At 40.9% G+C, this 14,482-nt stretch overlaps 1 protein-coding gene across 5 annotated transcripts in view; it reads left to right on the top strand.

Annotated features, from left to right (window-relative positions):
• Positions 1–13,461, top strand: part of LOC107993964 (insulin-like growth factor 2 mRNA-binding protein 1) — a 70,895-nt gene extending 57,434 nt beyond the window's left edge. For 4 of the 5 annotated variants that reach the window (XM_017050652.3, XM_028664876.2, XM_062083157.1 and 1 more), the window contains 6 exons: positions 4,322–4,495; positions 4,621–5,001; positions 5,113–5,365; positions 5,476–5,832; positions 6,381–6,632; positions 6,750–13,461. In XM_017050652.3, the coding sequence (XP_016906141.1) occupies positions 4,322–4,495; positions 4,621–5,001; positions 5,113–5,365; positions 5,476–5,832; positions 6,381–6,632; positions 6,750–6,974 (1,642 nt within the window). In that variant the 3' untranslated portion in view covers positions 6,975–13,461. Of the gene's footprint in view, positions 1–174; positions 3,268–4,321; positions 4,496–4,620; positions 5,002–5,112; positions 5,366–5,475; positions 5,833–6,380; positions 6,633–6,749 lie in introns of those variants that run through there. The other variant, XM_062083156.1, reaches the window with a different exon arrangement.
• Positions 13,462–14,482: the final 1,021 nt, after the last annotated feature.

Here is a 14,482-nt window from a genome sequence, read left to right as displayed (position 1 = left end):
TTAAACACCGCGAAAAATCGGCGAAATTGTCATCATCTGGCGCCATTCACGGAGCCGAGGCATCGTATACACGTGCGTGGCATGCACACGCACGCGTAACAGAGAAGGCGGTACACGTGCCACGCACCCGTACACAGGTACATATGCACGCACGTTACACCGAATCGAGACGCGAACTTCCCTTCTAACGCTCACACATGAATGGGAAAGAGGTACTCGTGGCCAGAAAAAAAGAGGCATCAACCAGACCTCGTGTGTACGTGAATGTTGGCTGGCTTCTCTGCAAGCTTGGCCGGTGTTCGCGTACACGTATACGCGCGTGATACATCGGTGTTGGAATAGGATCGCGCGCGGCGAACGAGCGCGTTTGTGCGGTCGGTCGGCTGTGTGCAACATACGTGGTGTGCTGCAACCTTTATTCGGCGCGGCTGCAGTTTTACCTCCTACACGTTTTTGTCGCGAATCGTGCGCATACTGTATATGTAAAGCCACGCTGCTGGCACGTACATGCCACTTTCCCTTTTCAAAATCGATTTTGGCGCCGTGCGCCCCGCCGGCTCAGTCAACGACGTCGACGCTTCTCCCGCCAGGGCTGTACGTATTCCGCTCTGCGCCACTCTTCTTCTTTCGAGTCTTTTTTTTTTTTTTTTATTTATCCTAGTTTATCCCTTGCGTGCATTAGAATCGAAGCGAGCAACGTTCGATACTCGAATTATCATCGATACTTCGTAGTGTTGGATTTTGTAATTATAGTAATGTGTGCTTTCGATAATTGAAAAATGTTGTGTTACATTTCCATTTTCCATCGTCCAAAAGTCAGAAGCGAGAGTGATGAGAATTAGATTAAATAAGTGGAGAATTTTTATAATGGAGGAAAATTGCACGCGTCATCGATATCGAAAGGCAACCGATAAAAGCGCAGCTATTTGGATATAGATCACACAAGTACAGTCTGGTAAAACGTATAAATACAAGTAATGAACCATAAAACTCGCAAGGGATGATTACTCGGCGTAATTCCCGGTGCATCTGTAAAAATGAGAAAAGAGAGAGAGAAGAGAGAGAGAGAAACGGGCACACGCACCATTCGCGCGCTAATTACCCCCGCGTAAATGTGTTCCATTTTTACGGGACTAGCGGCGCGTAACGAGTCCCAATTCCCTTCACAATTAACTGCACCGCATTACGACCCTCGAACTTTTCGTCAACTACCCCTTCCCTTCGCTTCCACCGACCTTCCACCCCCTCCCTTCACCCCTTGTCCCGTTTTCGGCCTTCCGCTTCCTCCAGAAGACACCGTCCGAGTCTATTGGCTCGTTAAACGAAAAAAAAAAAAAGAAAGAAAAAAAGAAAGAAAGAAAGAGAGAAAAAAGGAAAGAGTAAGGAAAAAGAGAGTTGGAAAAAAAGGTGTCTTAGGCGAGATCAAAAGCTCTTCCACGGGGGTGACCCGTGGTCTGCGGTGGTCGCGCGTCCATCCCTGTCGGTATGTGCCTCGGGCTTAGAAAAGGCCCTCCTCCTCCTCCTCCTCCTCCACTTCCCTCCCCTATCTTCCCCTTTCTCCTCTATCTCTCTCTATCCTTCTGCTCTCCTGCCCTTCTCGCGTGTCTCTTACCCTTTCTCCGTCGCTCCGCTGCCCGTACGAAAATACCGCCTTTCGTTAAAGGTGAACGGACGAAATCGCGAGTTACACGTGCGTGCAAGATCCGACGAGGGTGATGCGTCGGCGGGTGTTCAGGACCTGTGGGGGGAGGGAGGATAGGAGAGACAGGGCAGGCCGGTGGTCAGGAAGGGTGGCGAGGGAAAGAGGAGCAAAAAGGGTTGAGGGTGGTGGAGGAGGTGGTGGCGGTGTGTGCTACTACCCGTAGCCTCGTCGAAGAGAGATAGTAGTGGGGGGAGTGGCGGCGGTGGAGGAGAGACGAGCCGCGGTGGCCAGACGAAAGCAGCGATATCAACGTTTCCCTCGCGCGCATATACGCCGGGTGCCGCCGAAAATCCCCAAAAGCACACGAAACAAAGGCCTACCTCTCCGTTCTAACCCTCCGCTGCCACCCCCGCCCTCTACTCCTCCCTTGCACCCGTAACCTGCACCCGATACACGCGTGCACACCGGCCTTCTATGTACGAACAGAGGAGACGTAACATGGACTTTTCTCGGTCGGACGTGTTGTGCGCTCTCCGTAGGCGCGAGCACGTGCACGGCCCGAGAGCTCGCTTCGACGAGCCTCGATGAGAGAGAGAGAGAGAGAGAGAAGTCTTTATCGGGCGTGCAAGAACGCGTTGTATACTCCACGGTAATTGTTTGGTTAAGGTTCTTCGGGGGCTGAAATTAGTTCCGTCACGTGCGTCACCCTCTCACCTTTTGTGTGGTCGTTCAAACCGGCCATCCAACGGTGTAAGATTTTACGCCGATTCCCGATTTATCCGGTTCCACTATCTTTCTTATATACGTATATACGCGAGTTGCCATACGATTTTTAAACGATTTTTACCTTCGCGTGGAATTTTATACATCTTGTTGCGAAATAATTGGATAGTTTTCTTTTTTTTTTTTATACAGATTATCCTTGAACAGTGTTCGACGGTGAAATTTTTTTCGCGAATCAATCGTAGTGAAATGCGATGGTTATCGACAAACGGCGGCTTGGTTGCTAATGAAATGTAAATGGAACAAATATGAAATTATAGAAACACGAGGATACGTGTAATTACGTAAATCGATTATCTTGGTAAATTACGGACAGGGCGCTTTCGCAATTGTCGATCGAAGAATTCGAATTTCGCAATGTTGCGACAATCTTTTTTTCCCTCCCCGAACGGAGAATAGCAGGTGTTGGAGCGCGTTCAACGGCACGTAAAAATTCCCTCGGCGAGTGTTGCGATTGTTATTTTACGATTCGAGATCCCGATTTACGCGATTATCGGGCATCTTCATCGGGCCGTAATAATTGGCCGAGCGCGAGCTAGGTCGGTCGGTACGTTTTCTTCAAGGTTAGTCGAAAGCCCTGGCGCTGAGTGGGTCGGTGAGCTGAAAAATCGATACGTACGAAAGTGAGAGTCTCAGCCGTTCCACCCTCCTTTTTCTTCTTCACGTTCCACGTCCTCTTCTTACTTGCCATTTGGTTCATTCATGTTGCTTGCGTCGCGCAGTGCCGTGATTCGTCTAATTTCGCCATTTTTTTTCACCCCTTTAAATTCGGCCGGGCGCAGGAATTCGCGGATGCGGATCCTTGAAAAGAGGGGAAACGAAACGAAACGAAACGAAAAGGGGTAAGAATTTATCGCGAGGATACATTACGATGATTTGTGAATTTTGCCGGGAATTACGTTTTAAAAAGAAGACAGACGGATCGAAGAGGCGTATTTGGTATTTAGATAGGGGTACGACGGAGTTTGTTTTTGATTCACGATGCCTTTCATGTCGCGTTCTGTCCCCCCCTCGTGAAGGGAGAAAATAAATTCGACGACGAGATGTTGAACGAAAGAAAGAAAGAAAGAGAGAACGTCAACAGGGACATCCGCACATGTGGGATCTTGGTCGAAAACATCATCCAGAATAAATAATTGTACACTCTTGTTAATATTTCGATATATTTGAATCGTTTCTGAAAAATTCTTCTCTACACGGCGAATTAAAATATCGACGACGATAAAATTATCCTCCCAACAACACTTGACATTTATTTTATGATAATGAAATACCGTTTACATCGATACACTATTAAACGATGAGTTAATATATATCTAGTGTGTTGGTATTCCGTTAAAAAAAAAAAAGCGGAAGATTTCCATAGGTTCTCAGATCTATTTATCAGATATGCGTCGATATTTTGTAAGATTCGTTCGTATAACGATTTCGACGTGTATACGTTCGTGTTGACTCATCGTACGCTTTTTCCTCCTCGAGTTGCTTTTTGTTTAGCAGGCGCCATCCTCTTTGACGTTCTCGAGCCGATACCAAGAAATTCTTGACCCACATCTCGCGTTATACGTTCTGCGTGACCTACGCTGCATCTTTAGAAATCGATGCCGCTTATTTTTCTTTTCTTCCCCTCTCTTGATTTCTTTAAATAACAAAAGAATAGATTATTATTTAAACTTTACTTTAACTTGCTAACCTGATTGTTTCTCGTTCGCGATTCCTCTACGTTTATTGAAATTGCTTTAATTCGCGTCAACTTTTTACTCGTAAATATGAGAGTGAAAAAGAGGAGAGAATTTTTAATGTAAACGTTTGTAATGTAAAATTTACAATTGATCTCGCGCGATTAGTCGCAGTTGGAAGTAACTATTATTAATTCAAGGTTCTAAATTTTGTTTACAGTACTTCATCCTCAAAGGTAATCGTGAACAACTTCCCAGCTCAGGCCAGAATAGAAGATATCGAAGCTTTATTTTCGAACTGTGGACAAGTGCAGTCCGTTGAAAAGTTATCCTCCCGAGACCCGAACACTCAAACCGTCCTAATCAGTTATGAGACGCAGGAACAAGCACAACAGTAAGTTTTACACTCTCAGTTAGTTTTTTTCAAACTTCTCCTTGTTATTACACCTAGAAATTCGTTACACATGCAGTGCAGGTGTCCCGTGTTGCAATCGTATAACGATTCTTTCTCTCCTCCAGGGCTGTGAACCAATTTAATGGCCACGAATACGAAGGTAGCCCACTAAAAGTGGAAATGTCTACGGTGGAGAACCGACGAAGAGGCCGCAGCCAGCGAAGCGGCGTAGCTTATTCCGGAGTTTCGGGTTCTGGGCGGCAAGCAGATTTCCCGCTTCGTATTCTTGTTCAGTCGGAAATGGTAGGAGCCATAATTGGTCGTCAAGGATCAACCATACGTCAGATCACTCAGATGACGCGCGCACGAGTAGATGTTCATCGAAAGGACAGTCTTGGCGCAGCAGAGAAAGCCATCACTATCTACGGTAATCCAGAGAATTGTACCAACGCCTGCAAGAAAATCATGGAAGTGACGCAGCAAGAGGCTTACGGTTTGAGTAAAGGGTAAGCGGGTTGGATTAGCGGCTTTTCTAAAAATAAACTACCTTGTCTCGCACGAGAACAATACGAGATCGGAATATTTCTACATTGGTGTGCATTTTTACGTGTCGACAGTGAGATATCATTAAGGATCCTCGCGCACAACAATTTGATCGGCCGAATCATCGGAAAGGGTGGCACTACCATTAAGAAGATCATGCAAGACACCGACACCAAAATAACCGTAAGCAGTATCAACGATATCAACAATTTCAATCTCGAACGCATCATCACGGTGAAAGGCAGCATCGATAATATGAGCAAAGCCGAATCAATGATCTCCAACAAATTGCGTCAAAGTTACGAGAACGACTTGCAGGCGATGGCTGTAAGTATCGCAAGCGTTAGGATCAGAAATGAAAGATGAAGAGAAGAGGAAAATTTGCGTTTATGTTAAATTTTACGAATAATAACGACGTTAATAACGATGTTATACAGCCCCAGAGTTTGATGTTCCCGGGACTCCATCCTATGGCGATGATGTCCACTGCTGGTATGGGATACAGTTCACGTGGTCCTGGTTTATACGGTTCTGGCCCAGCTCCCTATCCGTATCAGGCTAGTTTGCCGACTCAACAGGGTATTCCGATAGGCGATACCCAAGAAACTGCTTTCCTTTATATTCCAAATACCAGCGTAGGTGCCATCATAGGAAGCAAGGGTTCTCATATCAGGAACATTATCAGATTCTCCGGCGCCAGTGTGAAAATCGCACCTATCGAGCAGGATAAACCTGTGGATCAACAAAACGACAGGAAAGTAACCATCGTCGGGTCTCCTGAATCTCAGTGGAAGGTAAGCTTTACCTAGGCAATAGGTAAACGTAGAAATAATTTATATTCGTCAAAAATCTAAAAACTTTCGAAAAATCGAGGAATATTTAATTAAGAAAAGAAAAAAAAGAGTGAAAAAAGTTTCTCTCATATATGAAAATATCGTGTCTATGATACAGCCACCTCGTGGCTCAATTGGTTAAAGGCCAAGATACAAACGCCAAAGTTCCTCGTTCGAATCCCAGTGTCTCGTACGAGTATTTTTCTTTCGATTTTATCGTCATTTTATGCGAAGAAATAGAAATAGAGAATGGAGATCGGGTTTATACATGTATATATATATGAACCTGCTTTCATTTGGGAAGGTGCCGTCTCTCATAAGCATCCTCTTGAATAAGCAGGAAGATCAAAAAACGAAGGGTTACCCGTACCAATGACATGTTTCCATAAATGCATGTACAAGTTGGTCCCGTTACAACCTTCGACATTTTTTTTCCGTTTAAAAAATAACGTTATTCTTACGTTCGATTCTTGCGTTTAGAGATTATTACGTTATTCGTTCGTTTTCAGGCTCAATACTTAATATTCGAGAAAATGCGCGAGGAAGGATTCGTAGCCGGGACGGAGGACGTCCGATTAACAATCGAAATTCTCGTACCGAGTACTCAAGTTGGCCGAATCATTGGCAAGGGTGGACAAAATGTTAGAGAATTGCAACGTGTAACTGGAAGTATCATAAAGCTATCGGAGCAACAATCTACATCTCCTTCAGCCGACGAAGAGGCCACCGTCCAAATAATTGGCCCCTTCTTCTCTGTTCAGGTATATCAAGCGTTTCCATTAAATATACACGACGTTTCTTTTACCAACGTGAACGCGTGCGATCAGTCGGCGATATAAATAAACGTCAAATTTTTTCACTCGTTCTCTGGTTCACAGTCGGCACAGAGAAGAATTCGCGCCATGGTTCTACAATCCTCTGGTGCACCTGGAGCAGGTGTTGCTGGCTCACGCGCTGGTCGTGGTAGCAGCCAAGAAGCTTCACGTTCTCGAAGAGACGGCAGTGCCACGTCTCAACAAGGCGGTACAACGACGCAACAACATCCAACTCAGCAACAATCGAGCACTTCGCCCTCCAGCCAACAACAGCCACAAAATCAGTAACATCACTGAAACTTACCTGACGCCGACCAAAACGCCTCTCGGAATCCGTTTTAATCGCCGGGGTGGCCTCGTCGCTTTGACATTCTCTCGTCAAGAGGGCTACGTGCGACCTCCTTCTCGCGGGCTATGTATCCTTCGATGTGCATAACACGGGGGGCACATCACGAAAACTATTAGTTCAAAATGTCATACAATATACACGCAATAGGATTCGATAATCTTCAAAATCATATAAGTTTGATTCAGAACGGTAAGAGGGGATACGATCGATGGCGCGTTTCTTTTCTTGTTTTTGGTTTTTTTTTCCCCCTTTTTTTTTCTTTTTATTTAAGTTTGGGTACGCGAGTTCATATATCGTAAGTCTTTTGTCGCTATTTTTCGAGAATGTACGAAACATAGAGCGTCGTTTTTTTTTTTTAGATAGATTTTTGTAACAGAATATGCTATAAATTATTGACTTATTGCCATTGATCGTGACACTCGGCTTACATCGCTATTAATAAAGAGTCGAACGGCTCGGGATACACAGCTCTGAGGTAAAAGCGATGCAGGGTACCGCGTTGAATCAGACGGAAGTGCACGTCAGCTAATGAAACCGCATCACGCGAGACGAGGTGAGAAAACGAAAAATTCCTGCCTATTCGAAGCAGGAATTAAGTTATAATCAATTCTTCCGTCGAAAAGATACACAGGCCGTTCGCTCACTTCTTTCTACGCGAATTGCGACATGTTTCGTTGCGAGTTCGCTTTTATCAAGAGATAAAGCGACGGGTGATACTCAAACGAAGCGATTTCGCAGCATTAACGAAACCACCTCGTCGATGAAATAGGATACGACGATAAGAAAAAAAAAAAATAAGCATACACAACCTTATTACCTCATTCATTACGGTTAAAGATTTAATATGATAATGAAAAGTGAAACGAGAGAAAGGATAAAAATCAACTAATCTAAAAAAAAAAAAAAGAAGTCTACCTAATATTAAAGTTATAATAATATACAGAGAAGTTAAGTAACGATTACACAATTACGTTATACATGTTACTACAACTATTATTATTACTACTACTATTACTACTATTACTACTACTACCACTACTACTACCACTACTACTATTACTACTACTATTACTACTATTACTATTACTACTACTACTACTACTACTACCACCACTACTACTGCTATTAACTACTACTTCTACTACGTATTCTATACAGGAAAGCGATTTTTTTTAAAAGAAAGAAAATAATTACTCTAGGTACAGTTTTTTTTATACCACAACGCAGAGAGACATTAATTAACGAGACTTAATTATTGAAAAAAAAAAAAATGTGAACGAAACGTGACACGTTCTATAGTTAGACATAAGCCGGCAAGTTTTCATGGCAGACGCCCTCATCCCCGGCCCCTCTCGTGCCTGTAATACCAAAGAAGCGATTATGAGTTTTTGCGTATTAGTGAAGTGAAAATGCGTGGCACACACATGGTCGTGTCGAACGCTCAACTCGCCTCAAGTTCCTTGCAAGAGCCAAGAAGAGCGAGAGGGGTCAACAGACTCGACAGAGACAGAGATTCGCGTCTGCGGGGAATCGACGAGTGGTTATTGACGGCAAATGGAAGGACACTGACGAAAAGTGGCATCCTTCGTCATCGAGTCGCTTTTTTCAAAAGTGATTTGGAAAGAAGAATCGTATAAAAAAATCAAACATGTTTCGAGGGAAAATAAACGGGGAGAGAGAACGAAAGAACGGAGAGGAAAATACGTTCGATATTGTGAAACGTGAAACGAACGCTACGTTTCGTGCTACGAGAAGGATGTTCCACACAAAGGGGGGGAAAAAAACTAAGAGAGAGAGAGCGAGAGCGAGAGAGAGAGAGAGAGAGCGAGAGAGAGGAGAGAATGAAAAAGCGACCGTACGAAAAAGCGAGAAAAACCGCGAGCCAAGAGGGAACAGAGAAGAAGAAGTTTTTAAGATGAAGAAGAAAAAAAAAAGAGAGCCACAAAACTTTTTCAGGGATTTTTACTTTACCATGAGTGTAATAATGTGTGAGTGTGCGTGTGTTGAATAATACTATTAATTGATAAGTAATTACTGATTAGGCATATTATGGCAAAAGAGGCGCCAGATAAGGTTAGAAATTGGGAATAATTCGAGAGGAAAATAACATATATATGGAAAAGAAAGACAGAAAAAGTGCTGGGGGTGGAAGAGTGATATTTGACGAGAAAAAGGCATCGTTTTATTATTTCAAGTCGCTCTTCGCCTTGTTGTGCGAGCGTGGATATTGTCCAGCGAGTATTTATCGACACGAACGCATGCTGACTTTATGAAACCCTATCGACGATCTTTCCAAATTTTGTCATTTTTCTTCGTTTCTCTATTTATTGCCCTAATATACAATAGTGTATATATATATATATATTATATATTTTATATATATATGCTATGATTAAAAAAAAATTTTTTTTTAAAGTAGAGAAACGAATAAGAATTACAGAATTTACGAAAGATCGTCGATAGACTTGCATCAAATTCACGTACGTCGCTTACATAACTGCGATATCCATACATAGACACGCGTAAACGTTATTACTTCGTTCGCAGAAACTCGCGGCGATATCACGTTTCTTGCACGGCGCGTACTATCGATCACGATAATTCTGATCATTTTTTTTTTTTTTTTTTTCGAACGGGGATGAACATTTTGCGTATTGCTGAGAAAAAATTTTTTTTTTTTTTAGTAGAAGAATTCAAATTTTTAATACTTTCAACATTTGGGGAAGCGAGAGGCGAGAGAGAAGAAGTACGCTCGCCTTGAGAGCAAAGAATATTCGTGACCGATTGCGCGTGAATCGTAATCCTTAGGTTCTGATTTATGAAGGGCAAAAAAAAAAGAGAGAAAAAAAGAAAAAAAAAGAAAAAGAAAAACCACACGAAAGCGAAGGGAATCTAAAAAATTTCGAGGATACGATAGTTCGCACGTGCAACGTACGGGCGGGAAGCGTTTTCACTCGAAAGGGAGAAAAATCGATCGCGTAGGAGATCTTTTCTAAAAATGGGAAAAATGAGAGGACGGATAATGGTTCAAGACTATTTAGAACGGTGAAGTGAATTTGCACTATTTATCGAAAGAGACTCGAGGAACTGATCGACGAATACGGCTAGCTCCGTTTCGATGATCTGTATAAACATGACCAAAAAAAGGAGTGATAAATTAACGGATTGACGAGATGCACGGTCATGTGCCACGAGGGATATTCACGATATCGGTTCATTTTTCAACTTGTTTTTTAGGTAATTGCATACGCAGGCTCTCTATATTATCGTTCTAAGATTCGATTCGATCTCTTCGAATCGAAGTAATTCATCAAATTCGGCTAACGATAGACTTGGCGCGTTAAATGATCCCTTTTCTCCGAAGCTGGCTTATTTCCTCTCGAAATCTCGTGGCACATCATCGATGCTTCAATTGGTACGTCGAATCTCGGTCGCCAGGTTCGCGTACAGCGACGAAAACGATAATCCCTTCCGGTTGATCGGAATTGATCGGAAGACAAGGGTCATCGACCGTCGGTTCACCTCACGGCATTTGGTATGCGTTTAGTACAAAAATACACGAGTTTAACGTGGGTAGAAAGGGAATACAATTTTACGAAAAGGGGGAAAAAAAAAGAAAAAAGGAAAAAAAAAAAGAAAAAACGTGTATATTGAACGGAAGGGAAATGATATATATAGATATATATATATACACACACAAACACATATATATATATATCGCGTGTTAGGATTTTTGTTTATCGAGTGGAAGGCAAAATACGCGTAACGAACGAAGAAACGAACTTGTGCGCATGGGAATATATCATCGATATAATATGGGTAACGTGAAAAATTGGACGATGGAGGAGAGAGAAAAAAAAAAAGGATTTGTATTTGCAAGGGAAGAACGAAGGGGATGAACACAGGCGGAGGTGGAAGTTTTATATGCCACCGCTGCCGGGCTTCGTTTCCCTTGCCTTTTTCTTTTTCGCTGCATCTCGAGGAGTGCCGGGAAGATTGAATAGAAAAAAAAAAAAAAAAAAAAGAAAAAAGAGGAAGAGAGAAGAGATTAAAAGGAAATAAAAGTAAATAGATAAGAAAGAAAGAAATTGACCGAAGATAGAAGGGAAAAGATTAACGCCGGATTTGAACGGAAGGGGGGGGTAAAAGAAAAAAAGGATGAAGACGAAACGAGAAGAGAAGAAGTGACGCGAGTGAGTATGAAATGAGGGAAATGAAGATAAAAAAGGACGATGAGAAATAAGATGTGAGAAAGAGAAAATGAATCTAAGAGTAATAAGTTTATTTTTGATACATTGTTGGGGAGATCTAAGTGAATCTTTCTTTTTCAATTTTTTTGTTAGATGTTTTTAATAACTTAATGAATTTTAACGATATTAATAAATAAAAAAAAAAAATGCGAGGCGTGAAGAGAGAAGGCGAAGACATTTTTTAAATAGAGATATAAGGAGATATAAGAGAAAGGTGGAGTAAGAAGAGAAGCGGAGTGTTTTTCGTAAAAAAAAAAAAAAGAAGAAAAAAAAAGAAAAAAAAAGTATGTAACTTAACGGATGAAAAGGGAAAGAAAGAGAGAGAGAGAGAGAAAGAGATAGAGTAAGAAATAAAATAAAGATAAGAATGAAAAAAAGTGATGAAAGATTTAAAAAAAAAAAAGGGCACGGCGCGCAGCTTTTTGCGCTGTGCGCGTCTGTCGCTCGAAAGAGGAGTTAAAGGAGATTTTAGTCCGATAAATTGTATAATATATTTAATATATTTGGGAAAAACGGTGGTGCCAGGTCCGCTAGGCGAGTAAACGGATATTTCGATGACGTGCAACAAAGGCGATCGGGCTCGCAGTTTTATGTGACGCGATTTCCGTCTTTGTCGCTTCCTGAAAAGCCTTTTTCGCCCGCAGGCCTACGCTTCCGTATTTATTTATCAAGCGTAAATATTTAAAGACACAAGAGTGAAAATAACGTTTTGTAAAAAAAAAAAAAGAAAAAAAGAAGAATGAAACGAAGAAGAAGAAGAAGAAGAGGAAGAAAAAGATGAAAAGAATGCAGAGAAAAACGACGAAAGTGCCAAGAAACTGAAATACGCAAACAAACAGAAAAAGGAAAAAAATATGTCAATATGCACACAGTAGTAAGAACACCAAGATCACCGAACACCCAGTTTCATTGAAGATATATCATCATTGGAAACCGTAGATGGTAGATTCACCGAATAAAACAATAGGACGAAAAAAGGGAAGATAAGAAAAAGACACAAGTAAGAAGAAACGTTCGACAGCCTCGATTAATAATTATCGAAAATAATAAAAAAAAAAATAAGGATAATTCGAGAGTAGAGATTTGCTTTACTTATCAAGATCATTTACGCTACTTCGAGATCACTTGACGCTCCTTTTTCCTGAAACGATGCACCCTTAGTGAGAAGAGAACACGTTTGGAAATAATTAATTTTTCGGTCGAAACAACGAATCAAAATTTTTTCACGCGAATTTTTCCATGGCCGATCGCACACGGAAAAAACATCAGAGAAAATGAAAATGATATGCAAAAAACGTACAGAGAAGCACGACGCTGACCGAGAGATACAATCGCTCTTTTTACAGGATTTTCGTTGTTGCGCCGCGCGAAACGATCTTCGACCCCAACAACGAAAAACATCGCCCCCCACCCCTTTTTGGAATATCTCTTTGTAAGGAAAAAAGAAGAAAGAAGAAGAAGAGAAAACGAACAAAAAAAAGGAAGAAAACAAGAAAGAATGAAAGTTCGTGATCCGCAATCAGCCCCGCACGTGAATTGTTTTTTTTTTTTTTTTTACACCTTTCACTCGTTCATTGATCTTTGATTCATTTTTTCGTTGCGCAAATTTTCGGAACGAAATTTCAACGAGACTAGAAGACTAAAGAAGAAGAAAACTATACTATATAATAAGAAGAAAAGCGAGAAGATTCGAAGACTCAGTAGTGTAGAAACTGAAAAAAGAAAAAAAAAGAAAGAAAGAAAGAAAGAAGAAAGAAAAGAAAAAGAATACAATTCTTTGACTTCGTTGCTCGTCCATAGTTCTTGCACTCCGTTTCAACGAAATATAAATTCGAGGATTCGAATGGATTTTACGACAAAACGAGCATAAAAACTGGAAAAAATCATCACACGCCAACGGACCAACGATTCAAACACTCGTCACAAGAAAAAGAAGATAGAATGGAGATGAAAGTTCATTTTTCGGCCGATTCCTCAGCATTTAGCACTTCTCAAACGCCGTGAAGGAAGAGAAAGGAAGAGTATGATAGAGAGAAATTTGAAGGATGCGAGATAAAAAAAATAATAATAATAATAAAAAAAAAAGAACCGTTCGCACGCTCGGGAGAATGTACAAATCAAACAAAGTAACAAAATGAAAAAAAAAAAAAGAAAAAAAAAGAAAAAAAAATGAAAATGAAGATTGAATAGAAATTATTAATATAAATAATAACTTAAAGAAGAGAGAAAAGAAGATTTTTAACGTTATAAATTATTATGTGCGTGAATTAAGAGGCGAGAAGTAACTTAATCTACTATTGGTTAAGAATACCAACAAAACAAATGTACAAAATCGATTTATCGCTAAATCTAAATGTTAGTATTCTAGAATATTTTACCGTGAGAAAAAATCGTGCTTATCGATTTAGAATTGAGGAAATTTAAAGTAAGCTCGGCGCTTAAGTTAAGGATTTTTCATATATCCAGCGAGACTAAAAACTAGGAAACGACGATAGAAACGGAACGGGGGAAAAGACAAAAAAATAAGGAATAAAAGAAAAGGCAAATAAGAGATCGTATCAAGCATCGGGTATCTATCAAGTAATTTTGTCGACAAAACAAAGAGAACAAATTTTTTTATCAAAGCGTGAAATGTGCGTAATTTTCAATTATCATATATATATATACAAGCCTCGACGATATAAACGAAGATATAGAAGAAACAAAAATTTAAAAGAAAAAAGGGGGGAAGAAAGAAGAAAAAAAAAAAAAATAAAGTTTCTTTTCTTTTTTTGTACGAACGTCCAATGTCGTTGTCGACGTATCATCGACGACTCTTGTTAAGCTTTATCAACTTTTTATCACTATCTTCATATTGACTATTTATACGACGAAAACAACGGTCTTTTTGTAGTTTTTTACGGAAGATTTTTTGAAAATAAGTGCTCTTCCACGAGGAACTATCTGTAGCACAGGCTCGTGCAGGCACAGAAAGCACGAATCCCCGGGCATAACGCATACAGTACAGTACAGTACGGGAAATACCACGAGACGAAAATTCGGAGAAACCGGCACGACGATGGACAAACGATGAGAACTTTCAGCGAAGCTACATCACTGTAGTAGAAAAGTAAAAAAGCGAAAAAACAAAAGAGAAAAAAGCAAACCGAGAAAGGAAACAGAAGAGGAGAAGAAACGCGTCTAACGCGTAACAGCTA

This window comes from Apis cerana, linkage group LG12, assembly GCF_029169275.1.
Source record: "Apis cerana isolate GH-2021 linkage group LG12, AcerK_1.0, whole genome shotgun sequence".
In the NCBI taxonomy this organism is placed as follows: Eukaryota; Metazoa; Arthropoda; class Insecta; order Hymenoptera; family Apidae; genus Apis; species Apis cerana.
Note: the sequence above shows the minus strand (reverse complement) of the source record. Positions and strands in the feature narration are given on the sequence as shown.